Source organism: Antedon bifida, chromosome 9, assembly GCF_963402885.1.
Source record: "Antedon bifida chromosome 9, ecAntBifi1.1, whole genome shotgun sequence".
In the NCBI taxonomy this organism is placed as follows: Eukaryota; Metazoa; Echinodermata; class Crinoidea; order Comatulida; family Antedonidae; genus Antedon; species Antedon bifida.
Window position 1 is genome coordinate 3,012,198 of NC_136234.1, and position 22,750 is coordinate 3,034,947.

The window sequence follows — 22,750 nt, forward strand, 5'->3', positions numbered from 1 at the left end:
TCGTTGTCTGTATCACATACATAACCTTTCGGTATGCAGTTTCCAAAATTACACTGAAATTGTCTGGGACTACATTCTTTACCTTTTAAAAAGTCAAAAAGTCAAACTTTAAAAAATACCCTTGTGCTTACTTTTTGACTGACGAGATTTAATTGTGTATATGAGAAAATGTTTGTAAATGTTTACCTTCACTTACCAATGGCATAATACAGACCTACAAAATAGAAAACAAATCTAAATCTCAACATTCTGACGTCACTCGCGTACAAAAAAGTTGCGATACGCACACCTGATTTTGTCTAAAGATAAAATAACCAACAAAATAACGTTAAATTGGCAAAAACCCACTTCATTTGTATACGCCTATATAGTCTTATATCTAATGTTTTGTAATTCAGTCTTTCCTTAAATAGAAGCAACATTTGAAAATACCAACCATTATGAACAATTAGAAGTCGCACGTGTTCACTTAATGGTTGTTAACGAAGAATCCTTTTTATATTACCATATGATTAGGCCTATAATTGTTTTCGAAATATTGCCAAAAATAGAGACTCAATAAAAAAAAACAATGTTATCTCAAAACGATTATACTTTATGGAAGTATTAAGTGTATCAATCAAAATTGTGAGGCCTTTGATGAATATAGACAAAGTACTTTAAAATACCGTGACATGTTTCGAGAATACTAATTATTTTAATAATTCTCATCTCATCATCAGAACTGAAATCAACGCCTAGAGTACTTATATTGGCCCTACCAACAACACAGGTTGTATTTAAATTACTCAAAAATGTATTGAAATTACAGATAGATATGGGGTCAAGGACCACTCCATTACATTTTGGAGGCAATCGGACAACAAGTAAACTGAAATTGCATTTTCTCGAGAACTCAGGCCTACTTGTCCACAAAACTTCATTTTTGTACAAGAGGCAAGAGTTATAATATGTGATTTGTAATTTTAAAACATAAGTTGATTTAATGTACAGGTTTTATGATACGAGTAGAACCCCCCCCCCCCCCCCCCCCACTTTTTTTTTTTTTTTGGCGTTCGTGTTCTATTGTTAGTGAACTGACTATTGTTAGTAAAGCCTGGTTACATAACATTTACACTAAACTCGCATAGGCCTACACATGCTTGTAAATTAGCCTAAATCACACACAGCATTAAGACACACACACACACACACACCAATAATTATATACAGTATGTATTTTTCCGGAGAAATCTTATGTAGGAGAATTTTACAGTAGTAGGCGGAGCCTGCACTCTCCCGGAGTGGCTTTCTAGTTATATGTTGTTGGTTATTGATTTTTTCTAAAGATAAACTTTAGTAGGCCTAATGAAGGCCTCTGATTTGAGAGAGGAATATTCCTAGTCAAGTATTGTAGTATAGTCACAAAATACAAAACGAAACAGGCTGGCTGTGAATAAAGGTCAATTTCTTTCTTTATAAAATATGAATGAACGATATTATTATTACGATAATATTCATTACAGTCAAAGAATTCATGTGTTTGCCTCTTCATTGTAATTATTTTTTAATGATATAATCGGATGTCAAAAAAATAAATGAAATATAATAAATAAATTATAGTTTTCTGAAATATTAGACAAAATAAATTGATTGTTTGTAATTTTTAATTGATTTTTTAAAAGGACAGCTTTGAATTGTTATTGTATAATTTGTAATGAAATATAAAAATATCACAGATTCCAATAAAATATAAAATAAAAATAATGAAAAATAAATGTAAAATGCTTTTTAAAATATTTTTTTTAAATTATTTCACATAAAAAACGATTTCTCTAACTTGACAGCAAGCCCGCCCTCAATGTTATAACAGTTTTGTTGACATCCTTTTTATTAAACACATGTTTCTATTCTAAATAATGGAACGATACTGTGAAATAATTACTGACATTAAAGGTACACCGTTACGTAAACAACAATGTAATAGATCTATACTAACTAGTAAAGACCTAGGCTTAGGCCCTCTAGTACTAGCTAGATTAGATAGAGTAAAAGAAGCATCATAGGGGAGGCCCTCTCCCTGTTGACTGGCTAGCCTAACTAACTAACCTAGCCTAGCTAGCTAGGCCTCATCTCATATTGAGACCTAGACTAGGCCTACTAGAGTCTAGTAGGCAATGAGTAAGTAGTAGTGTATATAGAGGGATAGAGTAGACTTCCTTATGAGTAGATGCCTTAATTTTTAATTTAGCTACCTAGCCTAGAGGCAAGCAGTACTAATTCACTGTTAGTATGTACTTTAACGGTGACTAAATCCGGTCAGTCTAATTACCGAAAACAACCATAAACAAAATTTTAAAAATGTAAATACAGAAAACAAACTTGTATAATCTTTTTTATGTCGCCCTCTATTGATGGGTGTTTCTTAAAACTTAGACTATAACAGAGAGAAGCCAAGGAAGAACCTATGAAATGGTAGTGGACAAGTGTTCACAAAATTAAACTAAAAAGCGTACAACCTCAATGATAACACCGTACATTTACTTACAGAATTTGTAAACATATTTTGATTTTAGTCTTTCGATTTTTGATCCAGAAACCAACGCATGTACTCCTCACATATTAATTGTGAATACGTTAATCATGATAATTATTTCTAGATTTTCAAAAGATAATAATACAAAAATGATATTTTTAAGAATATCGATAATATTAGGGACTATAAAGTACATACTTAAAACAAGTTCACGATAACGATTCACAATAAAATCTATTCAGTAAAATTACCGTAGTCGAGTTAATCACGTCTTCAAAACGTGTACATAAGCAATGTTATAGGTAAAATCATGCTTTGTTTTTGAAAATTAAATGATTTTAGAGATCAATGGAAGTGAACATTCTTCTATCAACTTGGACCTTTTTAAGGCATTTTTACTGGAAGAAAATGATTTAAAACAAGTTTCTATCCTCAAAAAGGTAAGAAAAACTTGAGTATTACACATGATGTCATTTGTAAGGGGGTGGGTGGGGAGTGAATGTTGTTTATGAATTCCTAATGAAGTAGGTGAATCAGTGTTTGGCTTTGGTCAATTATCTTTAGAGGGGTGTTTCTCTTTATTGAGGACTAGCCTTGTTGGGCATTTTATTTCATTCAGGTAAGTTCCAAGACTAAATAATGCTCCTACCTGAATGTGTTAAATCGTTTCATGAATTCCTAATAAAGTTGGTGAATTTTTTTTCTATCTTTAATAGTTTGGGTCTGGTTTAAGAAAGTTGGTGTGTCCTGGATTTGAGAAACCTCATTTGGAGAAGTTAATAGGCATTCTCAGTGATATCTATGTGAACACAGCAGCACGTACTATACTGCGTAGGACCATTATCAGGTGATTGAATGTGAATTCTGTTATTAAGTTATTCAATTTATTAATTGTTCCATTATTGAGTTCTAATCACAGAATGGATCCCTCTTACCTTTTTGTAATTTAGATTGTAGTCAATCTCAATTATGTAATTGGTTTATATATAGTTTCCTATGTTTTTACAGTGTTCTTCAAAGCCTACCAGATACAATGTATGGATCCATTATAAGTGCATTACAAACTTCTCTGACCAATCACATTGATTGCTGTGATAAATGTGACCAATCATCACTCAGACTCAGGGTGGATACAATACAATCATTGATGGAAAACTTCAGCCTGGGAGAAGCTGCTATGAAATCAGCTCTTCTTCCTGGTAATATATATATATTGCAATTCATTTTTGTATATAATATTAATATTCTCTTTAGGTCATATATTTTATCTTGTTTTAAATGTTGTTTGTCGCCATCGTCTCTCCTTCCTCCCAAAGGGCATACAAGACTATAATGAAAGATATCAAAGATAGGGGAATTTATTACGATACACTATTATTGTTATTATTATTATTAACACACTTATGTATTAGGCCTATCATTTCTCTTTTCTTTACGGCATTTTTATAAGACAGCAACACAATTTCCCAAGTTGGGATGAATAAAGTTTCCTTGTATCCTTGTATACCATACCGTAAATCTTCTAATAGTAACCTGTGTTATTCGAACTGTTTTATTATTTTGCTATGAGTTGCTGACCAGAAAAGTTGGGGGTGGGTTACTATTTCCAGGTGCCTAATTTAAGATTAGTAATAGTAACCCACTACTCTAATAGTAACCCCCCTTCTAATAGTAACCCACCCTAAAAAACAATCAAAGAATAATAACCCAGGGTTACAATAGAATATTTACAGTATATTTAATTAATATTATCTGAACATGGTTTTTATGTTGGTTTTGTTTTCTTCAGTATTTACGCTTGTCCAAGATGCTCTTCATTTCTACTTAACAAGAATAAGGTATTTTTTTTAAATGGAATTGTGGAGATAGTTTGCTATGGCAGTTATTAGTATTTTAATAACAGTAGTAGCCTATAATATGATCAGTTTTAATAATGTCTTTAAAAATAGAAGTTTGCTATGGTAGGGTTTATTGATGTATTTTAATAACAGTAGTGGCCTATAATATGATCAGTTTTGATAATGTCTTTAAAATAGAAGTTTTCTATGGTAGGGTTTATTGATGTATTTTAATAACAGTAGGGGCCTATAATATGATCAGTTTTGATAATGTCTTTAAAATAGAAGTTTGCTATGGTAGGTTTTAATGATGTATTTTATGGCATGTTTTAATGACATTTCTTCACAATATACAGTTTTTATTATTTATAAACTGAAGGATTTTGTTTCCAAATATGTAAAATAATGAATGAATGTTATAAATAGGAATGATAATGAAGTGACTGCCATTAGCCAGAGTGAGAGCATGCATCATTGCCTAGCAACAATGAAAACATCAAGAGTTTTGGTACACAAATGTTCCTCTGCATTATGTCAAGAGATGTCAAAGGTTAATAGCGACAAATTAAGAGGTCATCTTGAAAACATTCACAGTGATGCATGTCTTATATTGAAAGAGGGTAATTATTTAGTTTGTTAATTAAGATAATTGATTAGTAGCTGAGCCTGACATTTTTTGCTGCATTCAAAGCTCTGATGAATTGAATCCAGTGGTGTAACGCAGAGGCCTGAGGCCCCTGGTTTAGGAACCTCAAGTGGCCTGGAGGCCTTGTGCATTTTTAACCTTTTTCAACATATTTTAATGCCTGTTTTTTCCTCTGGGCACTGCTCATAAGCTCCAGGGCCTCTGGGTTTAGCCAGTGAGCACTCATAGCCGTTATGCCACTGATTAAATCTTTCAATTTCAAGCTTTTGCCAGTTCAATACAAAATTTTGTTTGCAAGTTTGAAACCTGCATGTAACTGTTAGTCCAACCTACTAGTAATACTTAATAAGGAGCTCTAAAATTAAGAAAGTTTAAACTAAAGACAATCATAATAAAGTGTAAAATGTAAAAAAGACAATAAACATCAAATAATGTTTAAGAACAAATTTTACATAACTTAATGTGGTAAAGGTAATGGTCCCGTATTCAATTCTGAACATACAGTAGGGCAATGAGCTATTAGTAGCTCATTTTACTTAAGCTTCCGCATTATGTGGCAGGGTGGCCAGTTCTATTCAACAACACCTTATCCTCCCTAGTATTTTCAACCAGGTACTCATTTACAGCTGAGTAGACTGGGAGTTGTCAGGAATTGAACTCAGGTCTCTCTGTATGACAGTCAACCACTTGACTACCCAACTCCTCAAAGTTTAATGTTTTTGGATGAATAAACAATTTTTGTCATTTTTCCCCCAATTTCTCTTGCAGATCTTTTTTCTGCAGATTGTCAAAATGCAGCAGGTATGACTATTATACAAATCACTCAGCTCTTTGCTGACCAACAACTACCAAAGAAAGTTTCCAGTTTGATGAAGTCTAAACTACTTGACTATGATACTCTACCACCACTTTCAAAGTTGTTTTTTTGCCAGGGTGTTTTGGCGACGGTACCAAATGAAGACTTGGTGAGATATCGCACAGATGATGAAGTCACCAGTTATGTTGGTGCTTCACTTCTGGATATGATGTTTAAGCAAATTTGGAATCTTGTTAGTCTGTAAGTGAATGCCTGGTAGACTGTAAACCTCTAGTTAAACTAGTTTGACAAAAAAGGTGTGGTGTGCCCAAATATGATAGTGATATGCCCAAATATGGTAGTGACACCAAACAAATATGGGCACATCACATTTTTTTGTCACATAAAGTGTTATAGTATAGAATCTTTTAACACATCATCTCCAAGCAGTAAAGTGTGGCTTCTATTTAGCTCATTCCTACATAATTTCCTTTGCCTTCCTAATGGACTTTTTCCATGTGGTTTCCTGTCATGAATATTTTCTGTATTACACAGTTCAAAGTTCATAGAAAATGAATAATGGAGGCTAGCTAAGCTAAATGATGAATAAATATGGCAGTAGTTGGATAAAAAATCAAGGTATAAAAAGCCAACAATCACAGTTTAGATCCTTTATCAAATGAAGAAATTGGACCTGAAGTGACGATTAAAAATGAGTTTAAAATTATATTATAATGACTCACTACGAAGAGTATAGATGTATAGACTGTTTGACAAATGTTACTCATTGTTAGAACACAACATGGAAAGCAATTCATCATCAATCAAATTTTTTTCATTTATTTTAAATTCTCCATACTAACAGCGAGTCATCGCCACTAACAGGCAGGTTGAAATTCAGTCTCCTGTTAATGATTTTTAAAAATCTATCCTGTACAGGTTGATAGAGTCCTTCTCTGCGCTATCAGTAGCCAGAGCGCTTGCATTATGGACAACATGTGCATTGACTTCAATGGAAACTAAACAGGGCAGTTTACATACAGACGGAGGCTACACAGGGTACAAAGACACTCGGCAGAAGTTATTAGAGTATTGTTGGACCAACTGGGACCATCCAGTGGATGTAAGAGATATTGAAAACTCCTATATACAGTACTTCAGATATAAGGCTCTCTATAGGCCCGCTGCAGCCATAATCAACACACTGAAACCCCCTCTTTTCAAATACAATAGTACAGATAGTTTCAGTTGGCAAATTATGAAACTCGGGACTTCTTCCCTACATGCATGTTGTTTTCATTACAAATTTCTGCTTTCTGTTTTCTACTATTCGTTCACTCCTGATCATTTGTACTGGGTGGTCTAACATTTCTTTTAATGCCTTTAAATGTTTACATATTAGATTATATTGTTATTATTTAATCGGCCGGGTATGAAATTTGACAAACATTAGGAGGTGGGATTGCAATCGGAATACATTAACAATAGATTTACTTGTCCTTGTGTCTGCCTAAATTAAAAGGATGGGATTATACTCGAGCATGGGATAATGCTAAAGATGGGATAATACTCAAGGATGGGATTATACTGAAGGATGGGATTATACTCGAGCATGGGATTAAACTTGAGCATGGGATTATACTTGAGCATGGGATTATACTTGAGCATGGGATTATACTAGAGCGTGGGATTACACTCAAGCGTGGGATTATACTCGAGCGTAAGATTATACTCGAGAGTGGGATTATACTTGAGCGTGGGATTATACTCGAGCATGGGATTATACTCGAGCATGGGATTATACTTGTATACTATGTATTTCAATGTTAATTACAAATATTTCTTTTTTATTTCACAGTGTATGAGGCATCAAGTTAATGCTATTTTTAGCAACATCGTTCAACTTCACAGGAAATTGCTTACTTATAGTGAGTTTTTATTTCTATCTATTTATCTAAAGCAGACAAAAGTACATTAAAAAAAAAATGTAACACACTGGCCATCCAACAACTTTACATCCCGTCTGAAGGACGAAGCAGTTCGAGTATTTTGTCTAACTGACAGGATTCGTACCCATTCCTCTGACATGCGAGTCCGATACCCCTTACTTTATACCATATCTCTTTGAAATCTCTCCTGCTCGGAGTGGGAGTATTCTAAGCTGTTATTGTGCCTGTCCCAACCTTCTTTATGTAAATTAATAATATAATAATTTGATCTCTCTATTCACAAATAATTACAGGGGAAAATTTAGACTGTAATAATGATACATTCATATGTGAAGTCCTACAAAAGATTATGTTAAGCGATCGCCATGTACGTGGAAAGTACTCGTTCCTGGCCTGCCTTGTAGAAAATGTTGGTGTAAAATTTATTTTGGAAAGAAATCCAAAATTACCGCAAGAATTGTATGGTTGTGTAATGGACCAAAACCTTTCACCATGTGTAAGTAAACATTTGTTTTCTTTTTTCTTCATTATTCTTCTGTTAAATTGTTTTAAATCAATATTATTCAATTACAGTATAAAGCTCTGTCTACACTATCAAGCTAGTTTGACAAAAAAAAGTGTGATGTACCCAAATATGGTAGTGATAATGACATTATCATGTCCATATATGGGCACTATTTTTTTTGTCACATAATGTTTGATAGTGTAGACAGGACATATCATTGATAAATACTGACTGTACAGTTTTTCCCATATCTCATATACTATGTTGTCTAATTCGTGTTTTCTAGGTTGGTAATCTTGTTGATGTGATGGCCAAGAACCATTTGAAGAAAATGAATGGCAGTTGCATTGATGTTTGGCATTCAACCTGGATTGACAGCCTACTGTATGCTTTGCACACATGTCCACCAATACAACATAAATCATACATTATGCAGGTAGCATTCATAGTTGATCTGACAATGGTGATGATGTCATAAGGATATTGATGATGTCATAAGGATATTGATGATGATGTCATAAGAATATTGATGATGATGTCATAAGGATATTGTTGATGATGTCATCATAAGGATATTGATAATGATGTCATAAGAATATAGTTGATGATGTAATAAGGATATTGATGATGATGTCATCGTAAGGGTATTGATGATGATGTCATCATAAGGATATTGATGATGATATCATAAGAATATTGATGATTGAAAGAGGATGTATGTAGTTGATAACTAATAATGGTATTAATGTTGGCAAGAGATTCTGTGATTATGTTAGTGATGGTGGACTAGCAGATGATTGAGCAAATTGAAATATTATAATATTATATACTTTATTTTAGGTGACGCTTCCTAAATTGATTAAATGCAACCCTTTAAGTGCGCAGTACATTATTGAAAGTCTGCAGAGTAATCGGTGGGATACCTGCACATCAAGGCACCCTGATGATCATGCTAAAAGGCACCTGGATACCCAGGCTTCAAGTTGTAAGGATGGTAGGTCCCTGGATACTCAAGATAATAGGTCCCTAGATGCTCAAGGTACTAGGTCCCTGGATGCTCAATGTACCAGGTCCCTGGATGTTCAATGTGCCAAGTCCCTGGATGCTCAAAATTCTAGGCCCCTGGATGCTCATGCTTCAAGAAATATTGATTACAAGGGCATGAGGCTGTGTATGCTCATGACATGTTTGAAGATAGTGAGGGCCTCAAACATTATTGAAGTGGAGTGCAAAGGTGACAACAAACAAATGTGGCAGGGGCTTGTTAACATGACAACCATCAAGCAGGCTTTATGCCACAAGAATAATCAGGTTTTATTTTTGTTTTTATTCAATATGTGAATTGTTTTTTAAAATCATCAATAATTTGATGAAAACAAGTATGATATTATTTTTAAAGTTGACCTGACCACAGTGAGAATTGGAAGCTTGACCTATTAGAATTTAGATTGCACACAATAATCCGGAATATATTGGTTGTCTAATTTGAGAAGCCAATTCATATTTTGCAACCTACAATATAAACAAAAAGAAGCCATATTTGTTTACTTTTTTTTCACCTTTTTCTAGGTTCGTCTAGACACATTTGCATTGATTTGCGATACAAGGAAGACGGGAGAAACATTGACAGATTGTGATTTCAATCTGATCAAATTCTTTCTACCTTACAACCTGAACAGTCACTTGCCATCATTTAGACAACAATTAATGATGCTAATAAAAAAGGTATAAACATAACGATTACAAATATTTCTTTTTCTTGTATGCCCATTTTAATTTGTTTGCAAAAGGCTAATTGTAGTTGATTTTGTTAGCTTTTTATTAGGCTACAAGACAGTGGTAGGCAACATCATAAGAATGTTACAGCTCAAAACCACCCATTCAGATTGGAGGAAGCTGGCAGACTACAGGCTTATAAGGTAAGAAAAGAAGCGCAAGCTATGTTTACGTTCTCTTCTGTATCCGATCAGAGTTAATTTCTGTCAGTCGTGTCTGCTTGGTTTGCAAATTAACTAAACATCCGATATGCTCCGATGTAACCCGGAGGAAGGTATTTCTATCTATTCTGAATGTACCCCTGGAATTTATCAGGGCTTATATTAAGCTATCAATGTGGAGGTACGTTCAAGCTCTGTCTACACTATCAAATTAGTTTGACAAAAAAAAGTGTGATGTGCCAAAATATGGTAGTTATATGCCCAAATATGCTAGTGATATGACATCATCATGTCTATGATTCAGATCATCTTAACTCTGTTCCATGCATGCCTAAAGGGTCAGACAACATCATACGACGAGGCCTGACAAAACGTCTTGTTCCTTCGGTGCTGTCTGAGTTGAATCAGTCGTCTTGAAATAGCGTCAGGCGTAGCTTTTAGGTCGTCGAGAGAACTTTAAACATGTATAATTTTCTCCAGATGAGACGGTTGGTTGGGCCTCATCGTACGACGCTGTCTGAGTTGGCCTTAACTCGAGTGCGTACATAACAGCCATTTTCAGTATTTATGTTAATTAGCAGATTGTTTTTTTCCATATTAGGACTTCCTGGATTGGTTTGTAGAGATTTTGTTTGCTGGATTGCAACCAGGTTCCTGCTATCCAACTAGGGTGTCATCTCTTACCGCTATCTCTAATCTATGCAAACATTTGTCTGGTAGGTGTTACCGAATACTGTTCCTTTAATTGTAAAGAAAAAGTTAAATACACATTAATGTGCTGAAGCTTTCCCATGAAACGAATAAAGGAAAATATATATTTTAACACTGAAGCCAATCACTAGGACACCTCTATTAAAGGTCAAGGGTCACTTTGTTAGGTCCCAGATGTGTCTCCTTATTGGAGGTTCTACTGTATTAGTTTCAAATTAAAATATTAATTACATTTTTTTCAGGATGCTCTTGGTATGACGTTAACAGGATATTTAGTCTCAGTAATGTTCAACTTCTGTTACAATGTTTTGCTGACCCTTATGAAAGTGATAAGGTCATGGCCTTTGACCTATTACTTCCTTTATCACAAGAGACACTTGGAATGCAGGTAAGAAGCTGAACTAATTGTTGTACTACAATCTTCTAAGGTTTTTGAAAGTAACACATATAGCTTTTTATTTAATAGATAATTTGTGTAATTCTTTTATATTTTTGATAGGATATCAAACAGCTGACGATGTTATATAAAGTTGCATTTGACCTCGCTTGTAGTACACGGCCTCATAATTGTGAAACCGCATCGTTCATGCTACGCTTCATAAGCCAACAGCTTAAACCAGCTGTAAAATGTGACGCAAGTTGCCACAACAATGTACAAGGTATTGTGGGGGATCTGCTTGATTCGTTGTCGGAGCAAATCGAGGTCGCAAGTAGGAGTTTAATAGAGGCAGCTGGGACAAAACCAATGTATGGTGTTTTACATTGTATACGAGAGTTATTGGCTGATGTCAAGTTTAGGTGAGTGTTGAACATAATTTTTGTCACTGCATTATTCAGACATTAGGCTTTCCACGATTTGTTTCCATATTTTTCTGTTTTGGGCAGGATGGTTTGTTATTGTGTTATAAGTCTAAAATTTGTTCTTTTAGATCTTTTTTCTGTTTTGTTTAACTAGTTATCTAGAGCCCCTCAAAATCAGAAATGAAATATTGTTGAATAAATAAATAAATCCTTTGGTCTTCCTGCTGGTCTTTTTACTTTCTTTTTAGTTTTCTTCATTGTTTGTTTAATTGGTGTATCATCCGGTAATTATGTGTCAATACCATTTTAATCTTCTTTGTTTAATTCATTTACTCTATTCTTCTTGTTTTGTATATCCTATATTATTTAATAGTAAGTAATGGATAATTATTGTTTTTGTGTATTTCATTCTACTTCAGTGAATTAGACAAAATTGTCACCGCCAAGTTCAAACAGATTATCGACATGTTGCTGTTGATGTGTTACAATGTTGCTGAGGTTGTGTCACCTGTTGTATGTAATTCATCACCTGAAGGGTATCTTCCAGTTTACCAAACGCTAGATGAACCGGGTAAGAGTTCCATCTCTTTACTATTGGTACTTAGCAGTTTCTTTTACTATTGATACTAAGCAGTTCCTTTTACTATTGGTACTTGTGCAGTTCTTTTTACTATTGGTACTTGTGCAGTTCCTTTTACTATTGATACTTTAGCAGTTTCTATTACTATTGGTACTTGTGCAGTTCCTTTTACTATTGATACTTTAGCAGTTTCTATTACTATTGGTACTTTAGCAGTTCCTATTACTATTGATACTTGTGCAGTTCCTATTACTATTGGTACTTTAGCAGTTTCTATTACTATTGGTACTTGTGCAGTTCCTTTTACTATTGATACTTTAGCAGTTTCTATTACTATTGGTACTTGTGCAGTTCCTTTTACTATTGATACTTTAGCAGTTTCTATTACTATTGGTACTTTAGCAGTTCCTATTACTATTGGTACTTTAGCAGTTCCTTTTACTATTGATACTTAGCAGTTCCTTGCATAGTGATCAAATCTAGCAGAAACTAATTACAGTTACAGTTACCAATTATGTGTTGATATTGTTAATAACCATCCCTTTTTTTCTAAAGATGTTTCCGAGGTTGATGCCGACCTTGATGACATGGAAATATTTGAGCGCACTGCAGACTCGAAGATGATGAAGGTGACACCACAGGCAATGTTAGTCTGCTGTTGGCGGAGTATGAAGGAGGTGTCTTTAATGTTGGGGATGATCTCGCAACAGCATGAACAACAACCATCACTATTGATTCACCAACAGGTAGTGTTTCATGTATTATATCATAATGCACAGTTCAAAGATTTTGTGATATATTGCCACTTTTAAGTATCGATTTTTAAGATTAAACAGGTCTTTGATAATTTTGAATTTTACAATATTTAACAATTTTTATTTATCTTATCCAAACAGGTGATAGAAATGGGTGACTTTTTCATTAAACTTCTGTTAGAATCGAAGCACAGAGGAGCATTTGAGTTGGCGTCAGTGGGTTTCAACCAACTTTGTGTAGTTTTATGGAGGTGAGTTAAAGAAGGTTGATTAAATAATAACACATTCTTATAAATTGAACGTGAGAAGTATTACTTGTTTGTTATTATTTATTTATACTGGGCGACCTCTTCAGTCAAAGACTGGTCTTCCAGAGGGCCCAGTTATGATCAGTGGCTGTGATGTACTAGTACACCAGGATAACCCTACTCATCTCGAAAGATGTACTAGGTTCTTTAAAGTGCACATGAGCTAGATGTGTATATTTGGACCTACGGTTTATAGTCCTTATCCGAGAAGACTCGTTCTACCACCAGAACCATGGAGCGAGTGAGCCTCGAACCCTTGCTGATGTTATGGCTACGTAATTATGGTTCCACTGTCTTAACCGCTCGGCCTCATGAATAACATTAGGATAAAATGAATAAATCATAGCATATTTTTATTAATCTTTTTACAGGAGTTCAGTCACCCCTCTGCAATGTTTACCCAAGAAATGGCTAAAAGATTTACTAAAAGACATATGTAGTGGAGGTGAGGTGCTTTGTGCAACCAGAAGAAGTGCTGGTGTTCCATTTACCATACAGGTAATATATGATATTTATGATTCGTAATTAAATTTCTGAATATCTGAAAATTATGGAATTTTGCAACAAAAAACAAGGATAACCAGACCTGGAAAAGTTTTAAACCTTATTTAAAGGGTAACCATATTTAAAGGGTAACCATAAACAGCATATGCTGACAATCAAAGGGTCCTTTTATAAACATATACTGTAAAACAAACAAACCATACACAAATATACAATTATTTTGCTTTTCTATGTAAAGTTTTGTAAAACTGAACTGAAATTAGCTAGATATGTTACCAGATGTAAGCTAAAGGGAAATGTCATATCTCGGAACAACTGGACATCTTTTTTTTCTCCAGGCCCTGGTGACATCAGAGCCTAGCTCATTACGAAGGCAAAGTCTGCAAGAAACAATGTCAATACTAATTCCTCTTGCAATTCCCACTCAACAAGATGACGGACAAGAAGTCACTCCTCAGGTAAATCGAGTCTTGGACCACCGACTTTTTACTGGCCTGATAATTTAATTTAAAATTTATCAATTTATAAGAAGTGTTTCACAATTCCAAGAAAAAAAAAGGAAAATATGATAGTGTTTTTTACCATCCTAGGTGAGACTTATCCGTCTTTCCTCGTCTTACAATCAAAACATAGATATACTGAATGCAATTAAACACCAGAGGATACTCTTTAGACCAAAGAGATGTATATCATACCCTTTGTGTTTTCCATCATCTTACCATCAATCGCAATATCTTGCTTGCTGCTTCTATCTCAAACAGAAATTTTAAATATTCAGTTTTTCTCTGATTGTGTGCAAACATTTATAATTGTAGGTGCACGCTCTCAACATAATATGTGCGTTATTTCGAGACACCAGGCTTGGGGAAGATGTATATCCTTACATAGCTGATGGAGTAAAAGCTTCAATATTAGGTTTTAAATCTCAGTTGTGGATAGTAAGTAACATACAGACTTTATTCAGACTATATTTAATAATTTAATTAATGTGTTATAAACCACTCTACCTTTTATTTATTTATTTTTTCCATTATTGTTTATCTATTTTGTAAATGGTGGTCTCTGTTTAAAATCTATTTGTAGACTTATTTTGACCACCATCCACATTTGGAGTAAAAGCTTCAATATTAGGTTTTAAATCTCAGTTGTGGATAGTAAGTAACATACAGACTTTATTCAGACTATATTTAATAATTTAATTAATGTGTTATAAACCACTTATTTATTTTTTCAATTATTGTTTATCTATTTTGTAAATGGTGGTCTCTGCTTAAAATCTATTTGTAGACTTGTTTTGACCACCATCCACATTTATACTTAATTAATAATATTTTATGTATTATTATTTGTGGAAAATCAATAAACAAACAAACAAACAATGTAAGTGACTATGTCAATATGATACTGCTGTAGTTACTGTATTATTTTATTGTCTTGTGTGGGTTCTTTCCACTTTTATTTCAAACAACAGTTTGTTTACACTTTGTTGGAGTAAATCATGCATACTGTTTATTGCACTAACTTGTACATTAAAACAAACTAAAAACATAGGGTATTGCTGTAGAAAAAGTGTAGTTACTGCAGTAACTGCAGTGGAATAATTTTTACAAGATCCCTAATGTGTAAATTTTGTTCTATTTTTAGGTACGTAATTCTAGCACGTTGTTGTTCACAGCACTTATAAATCGCATATTTGGTGTTCGCCGACAAACAGAGGAACTAGCACGCAAAAATTGGCAAGTTTTTTGGTGCTTTTAGAAATAAATGATAACTAAATTGGAAATGAACAGTTGTTGTGTTAGAAACTTTGATGCTAAATATATTTTGCTTTATGTTATTAGTATGACAGGTCGAGAATTCTTTACTCGCTTTCCAAGACTCCATGCATTCCTTCTGGATCAACTGTCAGCTTGCCTTGGACTCCAGCCCATGTCTGACACTGGATACCTTCAGCCTAGCCTCTTTCCCATCTTGCTGCTTCTATCACGGCTATATCCATCACCAACGGATGGGTCCGATGCCAACTTAAGTCTTTCACCATTTGTTCCTTTAGTGCAGAGGTTGGTATTAATTGATTGATATAGAAATAATATTTAAAGAAAAATTATAATATTGTGGACCACCTAATAATGATAAACAAATGCTCTAACAGTTGGTATACACTGGAGTATTATTATATCTAAAAATATTTCATGTTGGCAGTTTCGAAATCTGGGTGTATAGAGGCAATGGGACGCAATAGCATAGAGATTTTTAATGACATGTTCAGATGATCATAAAGTTCTGTTGCTTTGTAGCCTCTTAATTATTTTTCTTTCATTGTATTCTATTCTATTCCAAGATGTGGCTCAAGTGCAATTTTCAAGACCAGAACGATGTCTGCCAGAGCTCTTGCTTCTCTTGTGCCTCCTGGAGAGATCAGCAAAATGGTAGAATCACTCATCAAAGCTCTTCCACAACAGAAAGCACAGAACTTCTTTCAGAATGAGATTCATGGTAATCTGTTACAGGTACAATTTTACATTGTCATATTTTTTCTCTCTGTCTAAGCTTGTAGGTGGGGGAGGGGAGTCTTTTTTCTTTAAAAGAGGGAACGTGCAAGCAACTGAACAACAAATACATTTAGGCATAGTCTAGTAGTAATTTGTCTGCTGGCTAGGTATAGAATTGGACATTACTAGCACATTCGCTGATGTTTAAAAAGAGCACTTCAGGAAAAGGAGGGTTCTTTCAACTTGCTGTAAATCTAAGTGAGACCTTAATAGGGAAGTTCTGATATCACATGATGTATTTCTAGATAAGTAGTTCATATCACTTTTTATGGAATAACCTCAGTATCTTCTAAAGCTCTGTCTACACTATCAAACTTTATGTGACAAAAAAATATGATGTACCCATATAGACATGATGATGTCATATCACTATCATAGTTGGGCATATCAACCTAGCTTGATAGTGTAGACAGAGCTTTACATGATAGTATTTTTGTTTTTAGATCCATGAACTTCTTCAGACTCTCAAAAGCCATCATCACATGTTAAATGTTAGACAAGAAGTGCTTCTTCAGCGAGCCATATCATCTTTCAAGGATTGCATGTGGTTGGGATCTAGGTATGTCTGAGAAAGTATAATATATAACATCTGCATTAATTGTTACAAGTTTTAACCAGGTTTGATCTCCCAATTTATTACACGTTTCCACACATAGAAAAATCGCGGGCGAAAGTATATTTGTGCGCTATTTGATTACTATGATCACGCTATTTGAATATTATGAATGCTCAGTTTAATGGGCAATAAATGCACGCTCATTAATAACTCGGGACATCTCTGAACAAAAATAGGCCTTGGTGTGTTTTTCTCACAAGATTTCACAGGGGTCCCTTGTGTCTTCACACTATAAAAACCTGGTTACAAGTTGTTACTTTTTGCAGATGAGAAAAGGGTATTAGCCTTCATAAGGTAGCAGATAAAGTAAAGAAACATCTATAAAGGGTCTTTCACACCTGTTCCGGCACGGTTCCAGTCTGGCGCTGACGAATCAAATCGAACAACAATTTTCACGATGCTCCACGCTGCTATGTGCCAATCAGTAAGTGCGTATCCGCTTGAAAACATAACAGTGCTGGAACAGGTGTGAAAGACCCTTAAAGGCAGACAATATGGTGTATTACATTACCCGCTATATCAAATATATTGAGAAAATAATTCTTTTTTTAGTGTAAACAAATGTGCTGTAACAAAAGCAGAGTTCCTGAATATCCTCAACATCTTTGTTATGGAAACATCATGGATGGCAACCACTACTACTGGTCTGGTTCCAGAACTTTTGCAGTTGCAGGAGCAAATAGCAAGGTTAACCCATCAGGATGTCGAGCCAGTATTGAATGAACTACCCTTAGATCATGTAGCCTTGATGAAAGCAGTTGTCTCTGCGGACATTCGAAAGTCAGATATGACTGCAAATGGAGATACAGAATGGAGTTTGGTTCCAAGTACTGTTAGCATTTCAGAAGGTTCACAGGGTTCTGGTGACTGCACAAGAATAGTCTCCAAACATTTATCGTCCAAAATCTATGAGGCGCGACTTCTGGTGTTAGAACACATTTTTAAACGATTGCAGGTGGAATCTGATATCAGAATTGATTGTCAATGTGAAAACCAAAGTTGCCAGAAAGTTTGCAATATTTCCAGAAATCAGGATGTATTCAAGAAATTAGTTTCCATGTTGTATTCAGAAACCCACCATGAATGTAAAATAAAGGTAACTTTGTATTAATTAGATTGGGCTAGTAGTATGACATGTGGGCAAGTAATATGATAGTTGAATATATAGATAAAAAGTTTAATTCAGCCATACTTAATTGTATACATATTTTTGTCATTACTTTCAGGTGCTGGAGGTTCTTGGCATTCATCCAATGACCCCATGCTTTCCCTGGCTTCTTCAAGATGGTAGGCAGTTAACAATCAGACAAGTGGCTCATATCTTACTCGGCCTAGCTACTCATGATAATGTTAGGTATGCTATACGTTACTTCAAACATTTGATGAGTTACAATAAATTCAATGAAACATTAAATGCATTGAATGTCAACGTTTATGTTTGGTATATTAACTTCTTTATTTTTTTTTTAAAGAGATGATCTCGTTTGTGGAGTAATTTTTGTTGCAAGGGTTCTGATTCCACATCTATATGAATCTATGACTGAGGTAATGTACTTAAGTTACAATTTAATAATTTTCTATTACTTGGCAATAGCTTTGTTCTTTTTTTCGCCTGTTTTTTTGCTTGATTGCCACCTCAATTTTCGAGGTATCATCCCGATTTTAGTTGTAAACAGACCATGCCTAAAAATGTATTGATGACATCCCAAAATCTATATATTCAATATGGTCTGAAATATTAAATAATGCGTTCTCTGTCTTTCACTCAGTTTCTAAGCACTAAATTTAGCATTCTATAAGAGGTTTGTTTTTTTAATTGTTCTTCACAGGATTCTGAGGACAAATCTGCCAGAGGTTATATTAAGAGTTTTGTTGAACTGATCGAAACAGGAAGTTTTGCAGAACACACGACACAATTGAGATTAACGATAGCAAAAATGCTAAACGATATCGCTCTCTTCCTTCTAGTTGATCCTCACCATTACCTAGGTAAATATCACTAGCAGGTACAAGGAAGCTGCCGACTGCGATTGAACTAAAGAATATTTGGAACCACTCATCAATATCCGAGAATTAAATATTATTAAACTAGTTTGACAAACAAAGTGTGATGTGCCCAAATATAGTAGTGATATGGCCAAATGTGGTAGTGATATGACATCATCATGTTGATATATGCAGTTGCTTAACGGTTATGAGCGCTCACTGGCTAAACTCAGGGGCCAAGGAGCTTATGGCAGAGAAGTGCCCAGAGGGAAAAACAGGCATTAAAATATGTCGAAAAGGGATAAAAACGCCCGAGCGTGCGAGACTCCTCCGTTGGAGGGGCACTTAGTTTTTAAACCAGGGGCCTCAAGCCTCTGCGTTACGCCACTCCATATATGGGCACATCACATTTTTTTGTCGCATAAAATTTGAGAGAGCTTTAGAATTGTTCAATCATCTATGGTAATATATTATTTAAATTATGTTTATCTAGGTGATATACCAATGAATGTGTGGTGTACTGTTCTACGATTGTTACAAGACAATGACTCAGACGTGAGGGCGTCTATGACAAGCTGCGTACGTAGCCTTGCTAAACATGTTCCATCCGTATCCACAGATAGTAAGTTTTTCAAAAGACAATCTTGGGAGACAATCTTTAAGTTTTAGAGGACAAACTTATCTTTAGAGAGAAATGATACATATTTCAGCGTAATTCTTGTATTGTATTTCAATGATTTTATATTTACCCTCTTCAATCATTAGTTCAGAAATCTCTTTTATTTTAGGTTGGTATTACTGGGATGTCCATGCCCACTTGGGCCTAAAATTAGCCATTGACATTATGGTTGAAATCCATCTTTCAACGAATACATGTTCCTTGTACAAGATGCTATGTAACCTAGTATTGGGAGAGCCGGAAGAGTTCATTATTGAGGAGGTAAGTACACTAAACAAAATGTATTTACCAATGGGTTAGAAAAGTATAATATAATAATGGGTTAAAAAAAACAAGCCTCAAATCAGGTTTGACACTTTTTGACTCTTTTTTAAATTGTACTGTTATACTGATAGAAAATTGATGTTATTTCTTTAATTTCAGATTGGAGATGATAAACTGTTCGATAGAGGAGAAGCTAACACTAACAATGACGATATTCTCCTAACAAAGATGTTAGTCAACAGTTTTTGTAGCGCCATTGAGAAGAACGCAGATTTAAAAATGAAGATAGATAGTGCCCTCTTTCAGTCCATATTGAAAACAAGGCTAGAAGATTTTCTATGTTGGGACAAACATGAACACCTTGGTCTTGAGCAACGATTCGTCGATACCTTGCGTTACGAAAACGTACAGATGCAATTGATGCGTATCAATGCTGGGCTAACTCTGCTTCAGAAGACTTCTGTATGTGTTGGGTCAAAGGTCAATGAACTTTGGGATGCGGTAGAGAAAAAATGTAACGATGTAGGACATAGATACAACTTTGACAAAATTTATTAATAATAGACACATCTTCAATGAGTCACCGTAGCAAAACTATCAATCATACTTCGCAAGGTAAGGTGTCTAGGCAGGCTTGTTTACATACAATACAAACAGGAGGCCTAGCCTAGCTACCTTACCCAGCAGATATTCTACTTGTTGTTGGCTATATAATATAACAGATATCGCCTTTTATATCGGTAAAATATAAGATTTGACATCCCTAGGAAATGATATTATGTTCTCGGGGGAATATATATTTCCTCGACCAAAATATCATTCCCTCTGGGATGTCAAATCTTATATTTAAACTCTAAGCAGTCAATATCTGTATAATAATCAATCTTTGCTTTTAGGTGTACAAAAGATAATTATGATGGAGTAAGTTATCATATTTACTGTATTCTTGTGTCTTGTTTTACGACATTGTACATAACAATGTCAACAGGAGCATATACAACAATGGGTGTAATATTATACAAATAATGAATGTTTATGAGTGTAATGGTACAAATAATGGCATTTGATGAATGATGAAAGGTTATTGTTTCTACATTTTAATGTTTGTCTTTTCCTGCTAGTTTTGTAATTGCTGGAATTGTAGTAAATAAGCTTATATTTGCAATGTATTTTTTATGATCACATACAGTATTATTGTATACTATGCTTCTATAAGGTAATCACCCTTTTCGAAAAGTTTAAACCCTTCCCTACATCAAATAATTCTGATTACAATTAATTTAAAAAATTATAAAAAATATTTAATCTCTGTTCAATAAAAACTAATTGTTCTTAAGTCGCAAATTTAAGTGTGTTAAAAATTTGTCTAATCTGAAAATTGTACAGTTTCTACTTTTTTTTTATTAATGTATTGAATTGTATATTTACGCATATTAAAAAACCAAGTCATAGGACTAAATTTTATTGAAATATGAAGCAAAACCAAATTTGATTATTTTTCGAACAAAATAAAGACTTTCATCTGTGATAATGTAGACATAGGACTGTGTCAGCTTGCTACACTATTATTAATCAGAAATGCAGTTTTTATGCTAAAATATGCATTTTTACCCCTCGTGGTGTCCCCAACAGAAAAAATAAGTATTAAACCAATAAAAGACAATTTATTGAATGCTGAGTTTAATCATAATCATACAGTGTAATACACGTTAATACTGTACGTAAAGTAACTTCACTGCCTGGAGGCCTTTGGGATGACGATAAAATTATTTATTTTAAGACAATTTTGGGTTAATATTCATTGACCCATCGATTTTTTTTAAAGGTTTATGAAGGCTTCCTGTTGGAAGACTTATCCCTGGAGTTCACGTTAGGTTCACAACCTAAATTTAATTGAATTATAAGCCGTCTGGTCGGCCCTTTAAAAACAGAAATTAAAATACCTCAGTTACACCACATAAAGCGTGGTTCCCACTAGAGACGCAACGCAGAGACGTAACGCAACGTAAGCGAGTTGACCAATGACAAGCCACTGTTCGAATAATCCATCGCTTGTGATTGGTCAAATCACTTACGTTGCGTTACGTTCTTGCGTTGCGTCGCTAGTGAGAACTAAGCTTAACGCGCGCTCTATTATACGTCACATTTTTAAGTTCTGTCTACAAACTTTGTGACGCCCAAGTTGTTGACATATAAGTGTACGCACGCATTTTATACGCTGGTATTATTAAATTGAAATTTTTTTAGCGTATTTCATATTAATTTTTTCATGCATTATTTTGACACGCTTGTACCCGCGCTTTCTCCCCAACATCAGCAGCGTATTGCGTGCGTACACTTATGTCAAAAACTTGAGACAAAAAATGTGTAGTGATATGCTTAAATATGGTAGTGATATGACATCATCATGTCCACATGGGCACATCGCATTTTTTGGTCACATAAAGTTTGATAGTGCAGACAGCTTTAAGCTCTGTCTACACTATCAAACTTTATGCGACAAAAAAGTGATGGTAATGATAATTATGCTTAAATATGGTAGTGATATGACATCATCATGTCCATAGGCCTATATGGGCAAGTTTTTGACATAAGTGTACGCACGCATTACGCTGCTGCTGTTGGGAAGAAAGCGCGGGTACAAGCGTGTCAAAATAATGCATGAATATTAACATAAAATACGCTAAAAAATATTTAATTTAATAATACCCGCGTATAAAATGCGTGCCTCAAAAGTGGGACATTGACATTTCAGGATAAATCAGACGATTTATGGAAGAGAAAATACTCAAGAACGAAAATACACAA

At 34.4% G+C, this 22,750-nt stretch overlaps 1 protein-coding gene and 1 long non-coding RNA gene across 2 annotated transcripts in view; one reads left to right on the forward strand and one right to left on the reverse strand.

The window, feature by feature from the left end:
• LOC144852571 (uncharacterized) overlaps positions 1-22,750 on the reverse strand; it is a 121,177-nt gene that overhangs the window by 43,916 nt on the left and 54,511 nt on the right. The window lies entirely within an intron of this gene.
• Positions 1,869-21,358, forward strand: LOC144851997 (tRNA (32-2'-O)-methyltransferase regulator THADA-like). Its single transcript, XM_078709674.1, has 34 exons — positions 1,869-1,935; positions 2,858-2,955; positions 3,232-3,362; positions 3,524-3,714; positions 4,305-4,353; positions 4,780-4,973; positions 5,768-6,056; positions 6,735-6,918; positions 7,654-7,723; positions 8,038-8,240; positions 8,536-8,685; positions 9,090-9,560; positions 9,819-9,974; positions 10,064-10,168; positions 10,788-10,902; positions 11,140-11,285; positions 11,397-11,695; positions 12,118-12,269; positions 12,834-13,024; positions 13,175-13,284; positions 13,713-13,839; positions 14,184-14,303; positions 14,661-14,783; positions 15,490-15,581; positions 15,687-15,905; positions 16,187-16,355; positions 16,841-16,956; positions 17,566-18,109; positions 18,240-18,367; positions 18,486-18,558; positions 18,843-19,002; positions 19,493-19,621; positions 19,788-19,939; positions 20,102-21,358. Exons 1-34 carry the CDS (start codon positions 1,899-1,901, stop codon positions 20,498-20,500), a joined length of 5,892 nt encoding a protein of 1,963 aa, XP_078565800.1. The 5' UTR covers positions 1,869-1,898; the 3' UTR covers positions 20,501-21,358.

Coding starts and splice junctions, on each gene's coding strand:
- LOC144851997 (XM_078709674.1), top strand. CDS start 1,899: ATGGAACGATACTGTGAAATAATTACTGACATTAAAG. Junction 16,356..16,840: donor TTCATGGTAATCTGTTACAG/GTACAATTTTAC, acceptor TTTTGTTTTTAG/ATCCATGAACTTCTTCAGAC. Junction 19,940..20,101: donor AAGAGTTCATTATTGAGGAG/GTAAGTACACTA, acceptor CTTTAATTTCAG/ATTGGAGATGATAAACTGTT.